The sequence below is a fragment of the Salmo salar genome, chromosome ssa28 (assembly GCF_905237065.1).
Source record: "Salmo salar chromosome ssa28, Ssal_v3.1, whole genome shotgun sequence".
Classification (NCBI taxonomy): Eukaryota; Metazoa; Chordata; class Actinopteri; order Salmoniformes; family Salmonidae; genus Salmo; species Salmo salar.
The window spans coordinates 41,149,408-41,164,937 of record NC_059469.1 but is presented as its reverse complement, the minus strand read 5'-3'; the positions used below and the strand labels follow the sequence as shown (position 1 = coordinate 41,164,937).

General features: G+C 45.0%; 1 protein-coding gene across 5 annotated transcripts in view; it reads right to left on the bottom strand.

Annotated features, from left to right (window-relative positions):
- Positions 1-3,036: 3,036 nt before the first annotated feature.
- Positions 3,037-15,530, bottom strand: part of disc1 (DISC1 scaffold protein) — a 136,863-nt gene continuing 124,369 nt past the window's right edge. For 3 of the 5 annotated variants that reach the window (XM_045710456.1, XM_045710459.1, XM_045710458.1), the window contains 2 exons: positions 6,245-6,389; positions 3,037-5,750 (listed from right to left, as the gene is read on the bottom strand). In XM_045710456.1, the coding sequence (XP_045566412.1) occupies positions 5,599-5,750; positions 6,245-6,389 (297 nt within the window). In that variant the 3' untranslated portion in view covers positions 3,037-5,598. Of the gene's footprint in view, positions 5,751-6,244; positions 6,390-15,530 lie in introns of those variants that run through there. The other 2 variants (XR_006762632.1, XR_006762633.1) reach the window with 2 other exon arrangements.

Sequence of the window (15,530 nt, the reverse complement as noted above, 5' to 3'; positions counted from 1 at the left end):
CATTAGTTCCTGTCAAGGCAGCAGCTACTCTTCCTGGGGTTTATTATGGATCCCCATTAGTTCCTGTCAAGGCAGCAGCTACTATTCCTGGGGTTTATTATGGATCCCCATTAGTTCCTGCCAAGGCAGCAGCTACTATTCCTGGGGTTTATTATGGATCCCCATTAGTTCCTGCCAAGGCAGCAGCTACTATTCCTGGGGTTTATTATGGATCCCCATTACCATACCCGGTCTGCTAGGTGGTTGCTATGTTACCATACCCAGGACATTCACACTATTAGGGAAGACTGCCTTCTCTTCTTGTGCACCAGAGGCATGGAATAGTCTACAAGCCATGCTTCATCTAGACATGTTAGTGCCACTGAATTAATTTAAAATATTGATGGGAGACTCTGTTACAGAGGAGTGTAAATGCTTGTTTTAGGCTGGATCATGTTGTATTGTTGTATGTTTTAATGATGTAATGTATTGATTGTTGCTGCCTTCTGGGCCAGGTCTCCCTTGAAAAAGAGACTCCGGGTCTCAATGGGCTTTTCCTGGTTAAATAAAGGTTAAATAAAAAATAAATAAATAATGTGCATTACTTTACACCAGAGCCCTGGTGGGTGGCAGGGTAGCCTAGTGGTTAGAGCGTTGGGCTAATAACTGAAAGGTTGCAAGTTCAAATCCCCAAGATACCAATCTGTCGTTTGCCCCTGAACAAGGCACTGCTCCTAGGCTGTCATTCAAAATAAGAATTTGTTCTTAACTGACTTGCCTAATTATATTAATAAAGTAGTGTTGAAGCAATGTTTCTCCCAGTACTTGATTATGGTGATACTGTATAATCTACATGCATTCAGCAGGCTCTGTTAAAAACCTTTAGAGTCAGTCTATTCAGTACACTGGAGACCATTTAGTACACATTACTGCATTTTGTATAGTTCTGTTGGCTGGGAGTGTTTGACTAACAGAAGGGCCCAGCACAGGCTACTTGTTTATATAAAAGCTCACATATTAAAATGGAGATCCAGCAATTTTCAGACCCTCTCTGGACTGTCTGGTTCTGTGGGTCCCACAGGTCTCCCCTGTACTGGGGAAAATGCTTTTAGTTTCTATTCCCCCAGCTCATGGAATAGCCTTCAGGCAACCTTGAAGTTAGACTCACTGGTCTCCATTGAACAGTTTAGATTAAAGGAGGTGAGCTGTTTGTTTGGATTAATCTTGTTGTATTGATTGTATAGATATTATTTTAAGTTACAGGGCTCCCTTGTAAATGAGACCCTGATCTCAATGGTGCCCCACCCTGTAGAAATAAAAGTGAATTACAAAAATTATAAAAATATATGGCATATTGCCACTTTGGATGCAGACAAAGACTTTATGGTTAAATACCGAGAGCACAGTCACACAAAGTGGTACCCAGTGAAATAAACATGTTGGAGCTCAGTGTCTGAACAATCCTTCATTAAACAAAAGCAACACATTTCCTGTCCAAAGCAACACATTTCCTGTCCAAAGCAACACATTTCCTGTCCAAAGCAACACATTTCCTGTCCAAAGCAACACATTTCCTGTCCAAAGCAACAAATAAAACAAACAACAAAGTGCTTTTTTTTTTAACCTGTTAGGTCTAGGGGGCAGCATTTGCACGTCTGGATAAAAAAAATGTACCCGATTTAATCTGGTTACTAATCCTACCCAGTAACTAGAATATGCATATACTTATTATATATGGATAGAAAACACTATAAAGTTTCTAAAACTGTTTGAATGGTGTCTGTGAGTATAACAGAACTCATTTGGCAGGCAAAACCCTGAGACATTTTCTGACAGGAAGTGGATACCTGATGTGTTGTATTGACTTTAAACCTATCCCATTGAAAAACACAGGGGCTTAGGAATATTTTGGCACTTCCTATTGCTTCCACTAGATGTCACCAGCCTTTACAAAGTGTTTTGAGTCTTCTGGAGGGAGATCTGACCGAACAAGAGCCATGGAACGATGATGTCCCATTAGACACCTGGCGCGCGAGTTCATGTTGGGTACCCTCGTTCCAATACGTTATAAAAGAGTATGCATTCGTCCACCTTGAATATTATTCATGTTCTGGTTAAAAAAGGCCCTAATGATTTATGCTATACAACGTTTGACATGTTTGAACGAACGGAAATATATTTTTTCCCCTCGTTCATGACGAGAAGTCCGGCTGGCTTAGATCATGTGCTAACGAGACGGAGATTTTTGGACATAAATGATGAGCTTTTTTGAACAAAACTACATTCGTTATGGACCTGTGATACCTGGAAGTGACATCTGATGAAGAGAATCAAAGGTAATGGATTATTTACATAGTATTTTCGATTTTAGATCTCCCCAACATGACGTCTAGTCTGTATCGCAACGCGTATTTTTCTGGGCGCAGTGCTCAGATTATTGCAAAGTGTGATTTCCCAGTAAGGTTATTTTTAAATCTGGCAAGTTGATTGCGTTCAAGAGATGTAAATCTATAATTCTTTAAATGACAATATAATATTTTACCAATGTTTTCTAATTTTAATTATTTAATTTGTGACGCTGACTTGACTGCCGGTTATTGGAGGGAAACGATTTCCTCAACATCAATGCCATAGTAAAACGCTGTTTTTGGATATAAATATGAACTTGATAGAACCAAAAATGCATGCATTGTCTAACATAATGTCCTAGGAGTGTCATCTGATGGAGATTGTAAAAGGTTAGTGCATCATTTTAGCTGGTTTTATGGTTTTGGTGACCCTGTCTTTGACTTGACAAAACATTACACACAACTCTTGTAAATGTACTGTCCTAACATACTCTAAATTTATGCTTTCGCCGTAAAACCTTTTTGAAATCGTAAAACGTGGTTAGATTAAGGAGATGTTTATCTTTCAAATGGTGTAAAATAGTTGTATTTTTGAAAAATTTGAATTTTGACATTTATTTGGATTCAAATTTGCCGCTCTTGAAATGCACCTGCTGTTGATGGAGTGCACCACGGGTGGCACGCTAGCGTCCCACCTAGCCCCAAGAGGTTTTAAGACAAATGTGGACAAACAGCAGTTACTAATAACTTTTCTGTGCTCATCAACGTTTTAAGTATAGGGTGGGCTGTTCCTCCAAACCCTTCCTCCTAAACAGTAGAGATCCTACCATAGAAACAGAATGATAAGAGCTTGGAACCAATTTGACTGGGAAACTCATGGCTGCCTGGTATTGTGATGCAATCATTTCCATGGTAATGTAGAATATGTAGAATGTTCATTGAAATGATGTTAACTGATGTGTCTCATGCAATTGAATGTATTTTTTGAAATGTCAGTTGAGTTGAATGAACAAATCACAGAAGATATTTTACTTCCTGCTTTGCTCCTATGGGTACAGTCGTAATGGTCGCCAGTCCACCCATTCTGCCCTCATTAACGTGAACTATTCATTATATTTCTATGGATCTTACCACGTCCCCAGTTCCTTAACTGAAGACACAGACAGAGTATCAATTTAGCTTCACCTCTCCTCTGTGGCACTACAGTGAAGTCATATCATCGACTAAAACACAAAATTCTGTCCTCCCGAGTGGCGCAGCAGGTCTAAGATACTGCATCACAGTGTTGCGGCATCACTACAGCCTGGGGTTCGATCCCAGTCTGTGTCACAACCGGCCATGACCTGGAGTCCCATAGGGCGGCGCACAATTGGCCCAGCGTCGTCCAGGTCAGGGGAATGTTAGGCCGGGGGAGGCTTTACTTGGCTCATTGCACTCAAGCGAATCCTTGTGGAGGGCCAGATGCCTGCAGGCTGACTTCAGTTGAACTGGGTTTCCTACGACACATTGGTGCAGCTGGTTTCCTGGTTAAGCGAGCGGGTGTTAAGAAGCGTGGCTTGGCGGGTCATGTTTCGGAGGACGCAAGACTTGACCTTCACCTCTCCCGAGCCCGTTGGGGAGCAGCAGCGATGAGACAAGATTATAATAACGAAATTGGGGAATAAAAAAGGGGTAGAAACGAAAAGAAAAATTACAAAAAAATTCTATAAACCAATCATAATGAGTTATAAACAATTAGCATCACACACACACTACTGTGGTTAGCGTTTAGCATCTTTTAGAAGACTGTTGCAGAAAACACAGAAACACTGTGGGATTGGTTCTTCTCTCCTGTTGGTCCATTTGGTTCTTCTCTCCTGTTGGTCCATTTGGTTCTTCTCTCCTGTTGGTTCTTCTCTCCTGTTGGTCCATTTGGTTCTTCTCTCCTGTTGGTCCATTTGGTTCTTCTCTCCTGTTGGTTCTTCTCTCCTGTTGGTCCATTTGGTTCTTCTCTCCTGTTGGTCCTTCTCTCCTGTTGGTCCATTCGGGTCTTCTCTCCTGTTGGTCCATTTGGTCCTTCTCTCCTGTTGGTCCATTTGGTTCTTCTCTCCTGTTGGTCCATTTGGTCCTTCTCTCCTGTTGGTCCATTTGGTTCTTCTCTCCTGTTGGTTCTTCTCTCCTGTTGGTCCATTCGGTTCTTCTCTCCTGTTGGTCCATTTGGTTCTTCTCTCCTGTTGGTCCATTTGGTCCTTCTCTCCTGTTGGTCCATTCGGTTCTTCTCTCCTGTTGGTCCATTTGGTTCTTCTCTCCTGTTGGTCCATTTGGTTCTTCTCTCCTGTTGGTTCTTCTCTCCTGTTGGTCCATTTGGTTCTTCTCTCCTGTTGGTCCATTTGGTTCTTCTCTCCTGTTGGTCCATTCGGTTCTTCTCTCCTGTTGGTCCATTTGGTTCTTCTCTCCTGTTGGTCCATTTGGTTCTTCTCTCCTGTTGGTCCATTCGGTTCTTCTCTCCTGTTGGTCCATTTGGTTCTTCTCTCCTGTTGGTCCATTTGGTCCTTCTCTCCTGTTGGTCCATTTGGTTCTTCTCTCCTGTTGGTCCATTCGGTTCTTCTCTCCTGTCACATTACAGATGGAGCTGAGGTCTTATTGGAGAGACTCCATATACATCAACATCAACCTTCAACATTATTGGGATGGAATGTTCAACATTATCACTATTAAAAGCTGTCCAGTCTGTTCTGATTCCTATAAAATGTTGAGAGGAACAACATGTTGTTATGTGTGTTATCTGCCTAAGGCACTGCTGTGTTTCAGCCTGGTTAAACTAACTACAACAGTCAAAAATATTTAGAAGATTTATATATATATAAATAGCCAATGTTTTTCTCCCAAATCAAACTTGGACATAACTGCTATCATAAACATATTTAGAAATGACAAGATTTGTATCAAAGTGTCTTCCCATAAGATATAAAAACTGATAGTGGTATATTGTCCAGCAACACAACAGAGTCTGATTGTACAGGAGATGGAGCTACAGGAAATGAATATGATTGAGTCCTCTCTGCTGCAGAGCTGATGTCAACCTCTCACAGAGTATTGCAGGTTCATGGGTTTGAGGTCAGGGCTTTGTCAGAGGACAGCCACCAGAGAGGGGCTCTCTGGGATGGAGTGGTCAGAGGACAGCCACCAGAGAGGGGCTCTCTGGGATGGAGTGGTCAGAGGACAGCCACCAGAGAGGGGCTCTCTGGGATGGAGTGGTCATAAAACACAGGAGAAACCCGAGACCCCCGTATCAAATCTCCCAGCTGTCACTGAAATACTGGTCTTCCACCTCCTCATTCTCCTCCTCCATGATCTCATTATCTTTCTCCTCCTCCTCATTAAGCTGTGTCAGCATGGTGTGTAGAGTAGCCTTCACCTCCCTCACCTCCTGCTCCAGGGACTGTGGTGTTGTGGTTAAGGAATAGAACATAGCTGATATACTTACACAAAAACACACACACTCCCTCCCTCCCCCCACACACACACCCTCTGGTAACTCACACACACATACACACCCTCTGGTAACTCACACACCCCCTCTGGTAACACACACACACACACACCCTCTAGTAACTCACACACCCCCTCTGGTAACTCACACACACACACCCCTCTAGTAACTCACACACCCCCTCTGGTAACTCACACACACACCCCCTCTAGTAACTCACACACTCACACACCCTCTGGTAACTCACACACACACCCTCTGGTAACTCACACACCCCCTCTGGTAACTCACACACCCCCTCTGTTAACTCACACACACACACCCTCTGGTAACTCACACACCCCCTCTGGTAACTCACACACACCCTCTGGTAACTCACACACACCCTCTGGTAACTCACACACCCTCTAGTAACACACACCGTACAGTAACAGGTAAAGGATATGAGTGAGATCCTGGTCTTTGTTCAGTATGGCTGTCTGGAGGTCATCCTCCAGAACCAACAGCCTATCACTGATCTCCTCACACTGGTCTGTCAGCTCTATAGTCACGTCTGCTGTTAGCTCTGCTGCTTCACTGCCACTGTCCTCCTGAGAAACAAAGATAGAGAGGGAGAGAGGGGTGAGAGAGAGGGTGAGAGAGAGGGAGAGAGAGAGAGAGAGAGAGAGAGAGAGAGAGAGAGAGAGAGAGAGAGAGAGAGAGAGAGAGAGAGAGAGAGAGAGAGAGAGAGAGAGAGGGTGAGAGAGTAAGATAGAGAGAGGGTGAGAGAGAGAGGGACAGAGAGAGGGAGAGAGAGAGGTAGAGAGATAGAGAGAGAGAGGGTAAGATAGAGAGAGGGTGAGAGAGGGAGTAAGATAGAGAGAGAGAGGGTGAGAGAGGGAGTAGAGAGAGAGAGGGTGAGAGAGGGAGTAAGTTAGAGAGAGAGAGGGTGAGAGAGGGAGTAAGTTAGAGAGAGAGAGGGTGAGAGAGAGGGTGAGAGAGGGAGTAAGGGAAATTTAAATTGGCTATATTAAAACTGTTTAATTTGATCCTGAGTGTAGGTTATTTCCCTGACAGCTGGAATCAAAAACTCATTACCCCAATCTTTAAGAACGGAGACCAAATGTACCCTAACAAGTACAGAGGCATTTGTGTGAACAGTAACCTGGGGAAGGTTTTCTGTAGTATCATAAATACGAGTTCTAAACTTCCTGAATAAGCACCATGTCACGTTCGCTGTAATAAACGTCAGACCAAGGCTCAGCGAATGTTGAGTTCCACGTTACTTATTAGAAAGTGAAACTAAGCAAAGACGAAAACAAGTAAACAAACAACGAACTGTGACTAACGGAGATGAAAACGTGCACTAACTCAAAACAATATCCCATAAAACACAGGTGGAAAAATGCTACTTAAGTGTGATCCCCAATTAGAGACAACGATAGCCAGCTGCCTCCAATTGGGAATCATACTAAAACACCAACATAGAAAAAACAAACTAGAACCCCACATAGAAAATATAAACTAGACTAAACCCCTAGTCACACCCTGACCTACTCTACCATAGAAAATAAAGGCTTTCTATAGTCAGGACGTGACACACAATGTCTTGAGTAAAAGACAAATTGGATTTATACCAAAACATGGCATGACCAATCATATTTACACCTTACACTCCCTGATAGATAAACATGTCCACCAAAATAATACCAAAATATACGCTTGCTTTATCGACTTCCAAAAAGCATTTGATTCTATTTGACATACAGGACTGTTCTACAAAGTTATTGAAAGTGGTGTAGGGGGTAAAGCATACGAGATAATGAAATCAATGTATACAGGCAATACGTGCAGCATTAAAATTGGAAAGAAAATAACAGAATTCTTTAACCAGCGGCGGGGCCTTCGCCAGGGTTGCAATCTGAGCCCTGCACTCTTCAATATTTACATCAACGAACTGGCCACCATTCTAGAAAAATCCTCAGCCCCTGGTGTTAGTCTCCACAATTCAGAAGTTAAATGCCTACTCTTCGCAGATGACCTATGCCTGCTGTCACCCACAACACATGGCCTACAGCAGAGCCTGGACCTGCTAGAGCAGTACTGCCAGACCTGGGCCCTGGCAGTAAACCCCCACAGCACCTGGCCTACAGCAGAGCCTGGACCTGCTAGAGCAGTACTGCCAGACCTGGGCCCTGGCAGTAAACCCCCACAGCACCTGGCCTACAGCAGAGCCTGGACCTGCTAGAGCAGTACTGCCAGACCTGGGCCCTGGCAGTAAACCCCCACAGCACCTGGCCTACAGCAGAGCCTGGTCCTGCTAGAGCAGTACTGCCAGACCTGGGCCCTGGCAGTAAACCCCAAAAAGACTAAAATAATGATTTTCCAGAGAAGATCCATATCTCAGGGAATTAGACCAAAGTTCTCAATTGGTACAAAATATATATAGTACTGTACACACTACAATTACTGAGGTTTAAATATATAGAGTACTGTACACACTACAATTACTGAGGTTTAAATATATAGAGTACTGTACACACTACAATTACTGAGGTTTAAATATATAGAGTACTGTACACACTACAATTACTGAGGTTTAAATATATAGAGTACTGTACACACTACAATTACTGAGGTTTAAATATATAGAGTACTGTACACACTACAATTACTGAGGTTTAAATATATAGAGTACTGTACACACAATTACTGAGGTTTAAAAATAAGCTCAACTGGACACCTTAATGAGGCAGTGAATGAACTGAGAGAGAAAGCACGCAGGGCATTCTACGCCATTAAAAACTAATTCAAATTAAAATACCTCTTAAAATTTGGCTAAAACGAATTCAATGTGTCATTGAACCAATTGCACTTTATGGCAGCGAGGTGTGGGGTCCACTTGTCAAACAAGATTTCACCAAATGGGACAGACATCCCATTGAAACCCTGCATGCAGAGTTCTGTAAGATTCTCCTACATGTCCAGAGGAAAACTACAAACAATGCATGCAGGGCAGAATTAGGCCAATATCCACTAATAATAAAAACTCAAAAAAGAGCAATTCAGTTTTGGAAACATCAAGGTTTCAAAGACCTCTCTGATGAGGATAGGCTACCCGTCCTGTTGGGGGAGGACGCAGAGAGCTGTGGGTTGGCAGAGCACTACATTGCTGCCTGTCGTAAGATGAGGGACAGTGTCTAACAGACCAATCAACCTGCACATGTCCTCTACTGTATGCTTATTGTTATTGTTCAATGTGTTGGTTATTTTGACCCTTGGTTATTGTTGTTACTGTTGTTCCGTTGACAATTTTAATTCTTATTATTTTAATATTGTAAATATCCAAAGTAAGCTCTGGCAATATGTACATTGTTACGTCATGCCAATAAAGCAAATTGAATTGAATTGAGAGAGAAAGACACAGAGAAAGAGAGATAGTGAGCTCCTGGGATCCTGAGTTCTTCTGCAAAAAGATAGAAATAGAGTTGGATAAATGTAGATTAACAAGGTCTTCCACAGGATACTGACCTCATCCTCAGAGAGAGAGAGGGGTCTTCTATAGGATACTGACCTCATCATCAGAGAGAGAGAGGTCTTCTATAGGATACTGACCGCATCACCAGAGAGAGAGAGGTCTTCTATAGGATACTGACCTCATCATCAGAGAGAGAGAGAGGTCTTCTATAGGATACTGACCTCATCATCAGAGAGAGAGGTCTTCTATAGGATACTGACCTCATCATCAGAGAGAGAGAGGTCTTCTATAGGATACTGACCTCATCATCAGAGAGAGAGAGGTCTTCTATAGGATACTGACCTCATCATCAGAGAGAGAGGTCTTCTATAGGATACTGACCTCATCATCAGAGAGAGAGAGGTCTTCTATAGGATACTGACCTCATCATCAGAGAGAGGTCTTCTATAGGATACTGACCTCATCATCAGAGAGAGGTCTTCTATAGGATACTGACCTCATCATCACAGAGAGAGAGAGACAGAGAGAGGTCTTCTATAGGATACTGACCGCATCATCAGAGAGAGACAGAGAGAGAGAGAGGTATTCTATAGAATACTGACCTCATCATCAGAGAGAGAGAGGTATTCTATTGAATACTGACCTCATCATCAGAGAGACAGAGAGAGAGAGAGAGGTCTTCTATAGGACACTGACATCATCAGAGAGAGGTCTTCTATAGGATACTGACCTCATCATCAGAGAGAGAGAGAGAGAGAGAGAGAGGTATTCTATAGAATACTGACCTCATCATCAGAGACAGAGAGAGACAGAGAGAGAGAGGTCTTCTATAGGACACTGACCTCATCATCAGAGAGAGAGAGACAGAGAGAGAGAGGTCTTCTATAGGACACTGACCTCATCATCAGAGAGAGAGAGAGACAGAGAGAGAGAGGTCTTCTATAGGACACTGACCTCATCATCAGAGAGAGAGAGACAGAGAGAGAGAGGTCTTCTATAGGACACTGACCTCATCATCATCAGAGAGAGAGAGAGACAGAGAGAGAGAGGTCTTCTATAGGACACTGACATCATCAGAGAGAGGTCTTCTATAGGACACTGACCTCATCATCAGAGAGAGAGAGACAGAGAGAGAGAGAGACAGAGAGAGAGAGGTCTTCTATAGGACACTGACCTCATCATCAGAGAGAGAGAGAGGTCTTCTATAGGATACTGACCTCATCATCAGAGAGAGAGAGAGGTCTTCTATAGGATACTGACCTCATCATCAGAGAGAGAGAGGTCTTCTATAGGATACTGACCTCATCATCAGAGAGAGAGAGGTCTTCTATAGGATACTGACCTCATCATCAGAGAGAGAGAGGTCTTCTATAGTATACTGACCTCATCATCAGAGAGAGAGAGGTCTTCTATAGGATACTGACCTCATCATCAGAGAGAGAGGTCTTCTATAGGATACTGACCTCATCATCAGAGAGAGAGGTCTTCTATAGGATACTGACCTCATCATCAGAGAGAGGTCTTCTATAGGATACTGACCTCATCATCAGAGAGAGAGAGACAGAGAGAGGTCTTCTATAGGATACTGACCGCATCATCAGAGAGAGACAGAGAGAGAGAGAGGTATTCTATAGAATACTGACCTCATCATCAGAGAGAGAGAGGTATTCTATAGAATACTGACTTCATCATCAGAGAGACAGAGAGAGAGAGAGAGAGGTCTTCTATAGGACACTGACATCATCAGAGAGAGGTCTTCTATAGGACACTGACCTCATCATCAGAGAGAGAGAGAGGTCTTCTATAGGATACTGACCTCATCATCAGAGAGAGAGAGGTCTTCTATAGGATACTGACCTCATCATCAGAGAGAGAGAGGTCTTCTATAGGCTACTGACCTCATCATCATCAGAGAGAGAGGTCTTCTATAGGATACTGACCTCATCATCATCAGAGAGAGAGGTCTTCTATAGGATACTGACCTCATCATCGGAGAGAGAGGTCTTCTATAGGCTACTGACCTCATCATCAGAGAGAGAGGTCTTCTATAGGATACTGACCTCATCATCATCAGAGAGAGAGGTCTTCTATAGGCTACTGACCTCATCATCAGAGATAGAGAGACAGAGAGAGGTCTTCTATAGGATACTGACCTCATCATCAGAGAGAGAGAGACAGAGAGGTCTTCTATAGGATACTGACCTCATCATCAAAACCCTCAATCCAAATCACAATTCCATACCTAAAACCTTGATTTTGGAACAAAAACGTTTTTTTTTAAAAGACAATAATTTTGTTATATAAAGCTTAATAATTAAGGCTACTGAGCTAACAAGCTGCTAGGACAGAACTGACCTGGCTGCAACGTCAGTTAGCACTGAAGTGTGAAGTGAGAGGTGTGAAAATCTTTGAGCCTAACAATGGCAGAAGGGTTTCACAGCCCCCCACCCAAATGCAGAGGCCTTTGAAGCCCCCATGGCTTATCCCTGTGGAGAGGTCATTACAATACAGTACCCCATGGATATAAATAACAACACTGCACGGAATGAGTACAAAAAAAGCTCCTCAAGGACAATCCAGAGACACAATTTGCTGACTGCTACAAAGAGGGGAAGGTAAGCAACTTACTTTTCCACGCAGACCATCCCCTGGCACAGTGCTATATTAACCAGACCATCCCCTGGCACAGTGCTATATTAACCAGGCCATCCCCTGGCATGGCACAGTGCTATATTAACCAGGCCATCCCCTGGCATGGCACAGTGCTATATTAACCAGGCCATCCCCTGGCACAGTGCTATATTAACCAGGCCATCCCCTGGCATGGCACAGTGCTATATTAACCAGACCATCCCCTGGCACATGAAAACCAGGCCATCCCATGGCACAGTGCTATATTAACCAGACCATCCCCTGGCACAGTGCTATATTAACCAGACCATCCCCTGGCACAGTGCTATATTAACCAGACCATCCCCTGGCACAGTGCTATATTAACCAGACCATCCCCTGGCACAGTGCTATATTAACCAGACCATCCCCTGGCATGGCACAGTGCTATATTAACCAGACCATCCCCTGGCACAGTGCTATTAACCAGACCATCCCCTGGCATGGCACAGTGCTATATTAACCAGACCATCCCCTGGCACAGTGCTATATTAACCAGACCATCCCCTGGCACAGTGCTATATTAACCAGACCATCCCCTGGCACAGTGCTATATTAACCAGACCATCCCCTGGCACAGTGCTATATTAACCAGACCATCACCTGGCACAGTGCTATATTAACCAGACCATCCCCTGGCACAGTGCTATATTAACCAGACCATCCCCTGGCACAGTGCTATATTAACCAGACCATCCCCTGGCACAGTGCTATATTAACCAGACCATCCCCTGGCATGGCACAGTGCTATATTAACCAGACCATCCCCTGGCACAGTGCTATATTAACCAGACCATCCCCTGGCATGGCACAGTGCTATATTAACCAGACCATCCCCTGGCACAGTGCTATATTAACCAGACCACCCCTGGCACAGTGCTATATTAACCAGACCATCCCTGGCACAGTGCTATATTAACCAGACCATCCCCTGGCATGGCACAGTGCTATATTAACCAGACCATCCCCTGGCACAGTGCTATATTAACCAGACCATCCCCTGGCACAGTGCTATATTAACCAGACCATCCCCGGCATGGCACAGTGCTATATTAACCAGACCATCCCCTGGCACAGTGCTATATTAACCAGACCATCCCCTGGCATGGCACAGTGCTATATTAACCAGACCATCCCCTGGCATGGCACAGTGCTATATTAACCAGCCCATCCCCTGGCATGGCACAGTGCTATATTAACCAGACCATCCGCATGGCACAGTGCTATATTAACCAGACCATCCCCTGGCACAGTGCTATATTAACCAGACCATCCCGCATGGCACAGTGCTATATTAACCAGACCATCCCCTGGCACAGTGCTATATTAACCAGACCATCCCCTGGTACAGTGCTATATTAACCAGACCATCCCCTGGCACAGTGCTATATTAACCAGACCATCCCCTGGCACAGTGCTATATTAACCAGACCATCCCCTGGCACAGTGCTATATTAACCAGACCATCCCCTGGCACAGTGCTATATTAACCAGACCATCCCCTGGCACAGTGCTATATTAACCAGACCATCCCCTGTGGCACAGTGCTATATTAACCAGACCATCCCCTGGCACAGTGCTATATTAACCAGACCATCCCCTGGCACAGTGCTATATTAACCAGACCATCCCCTGGTGGCACAGTGCTATATTAACCAGACCATCCCCTGGCACAGTGCTATATTAACCAGACCATCCCCTGGATGGCACAGTGCTATATTAACCAGACCATCCCCTGGCACAGTGCTATATTAACCAGACCATCCCCTGGCACAGTGCTATATTAACCAGAGCATCCCTGGCACAGTGCTATATTAACCAGACCATCCCCTGGCATGGCACAGTGCTATATTAACCAGACCATCCCCTGGCACAGTGCTATATTAACCAGACCATCCCCTGGCATGGCACAGTGCTATATTAACCAGACCATCCCCTGGCACAGTGCTATATTAACCAGACCATCCCCTGGCATGACACAGTGCTATATTAACCAGACCATCCCCTGGCATGACACAGTGCTATATTAACCAGCTCATCCCCTGGCATGGCACAGTGCTATATTAACCAGACCATCCCATGGCACAGTGCTATATTAACCAGACCATCCCCTGGCACAGTGCTATATTAACCAGACCATCCCCTGGCATGACACAGTGCTATATTAACCAGACCATCCCTGGCACAGTGCTATATTAACCAGACCATCCCCTGGCATGACACAGTGCTATATTAACCAGACCATCCCCTGGCATGGCACAGTGCTATATTAACCAGACCATCCCCTGGCACAGTGCTATATTAACCAGACCACCCCTGGCACAGTGCTATATTAACCAGACCATCCCCTGGCATGACACAGTGCTATATTAACCAGACCATCCCCTGGCACAGTGCTATATTAACCAGACCATCCCCTGGCATGACACAGTGCTATATTAACCAGACCATCCCCTGGCACAGTGCTATATTAACCAGACCATCCCCTGGCATGACACAGTGCTATATTAACCAGACCATCCCCTGGCACAGTGCTATATTAACCAGACCATCCCCTGGCATGACACAGTGCTATATTAACCAGACCATCCCCTGGCACAGTGCTATATTAACCAGACCATCCCCTGGCACAGTGCTATATTAACCAGACCAACCCCTGGCACAGTGCTATAAGAGTACACTACCCCCCTATATAAAGAGAGAGGGTATTGGCCCAGGGTGGAAACTCAGAATACTAGACATTGAGGAAATGAACACACCCAGGTCCCACAACTGCACTGGCTCCTCCATCATTGAGAGGGATACATTCACAGAGCTGGAGAGAGACATGGTGGAGCTCAGAGAGCTGGAGAGAGACATGGTGGAGCTCAGAGAGCTGGAGAGAGACGTGGTGGAGCTCAGAGAGCTGGAGAGAGACATGGTGGAGCTCAGAGAGCTGGAGAGAGACATGGTGGAGCTCAGAGAGATGGAGAGAGACGTGGTGGAGCTCAGAGAGCTGGAGAGAGACATGGTGGAGCTCAGAGAGCTGGAGAGAGACATGGTGGAGCTCAGAGAGCTGGAGAGAGACATGGTGGAGCTCAGAGAGCTGGAGAGAGAGACATGGTGGAGCTCAGAGAGCTGGAGAGAGACATGGTGGAGCTCAGAGAGCTGGAGAGAGAGACATGGTGGAGCTCAGAGAGCTGGAGAGAGACATGGTGGAGCTCAGAGAGCTGGAGAGAGACATGGTGGAGCTCAGAGAGCTGGAGAGAGACATGGTGGAGCTCAGAGAGCTGGAGAGAGACATGGTGGAGCTCAGAGAGCTGGAGAGAGACATGGTGGAGCTCAGAGAGCTGGAGAGAGAGACATGGTGGAGCTCAGAGAGCTGGAGAGAGACATGGTGGAGCTCAGAGAGCTGGAGAGAGAGACATGGTGGAGCTCAGAGAGCTGGAGAGAGACATGGTGGAGCTCAGAGAGATGGAGAGAGACATGGTGGAGCTCAGAGAGAACAACACAGAACAACACACGACCCACCAACCCAACAGAACAACACAGGACCCACCAACCCAACAGAACAACACAGGACCCACCATCCCAACAGAACAACACAGGACCCACCAACCCAACA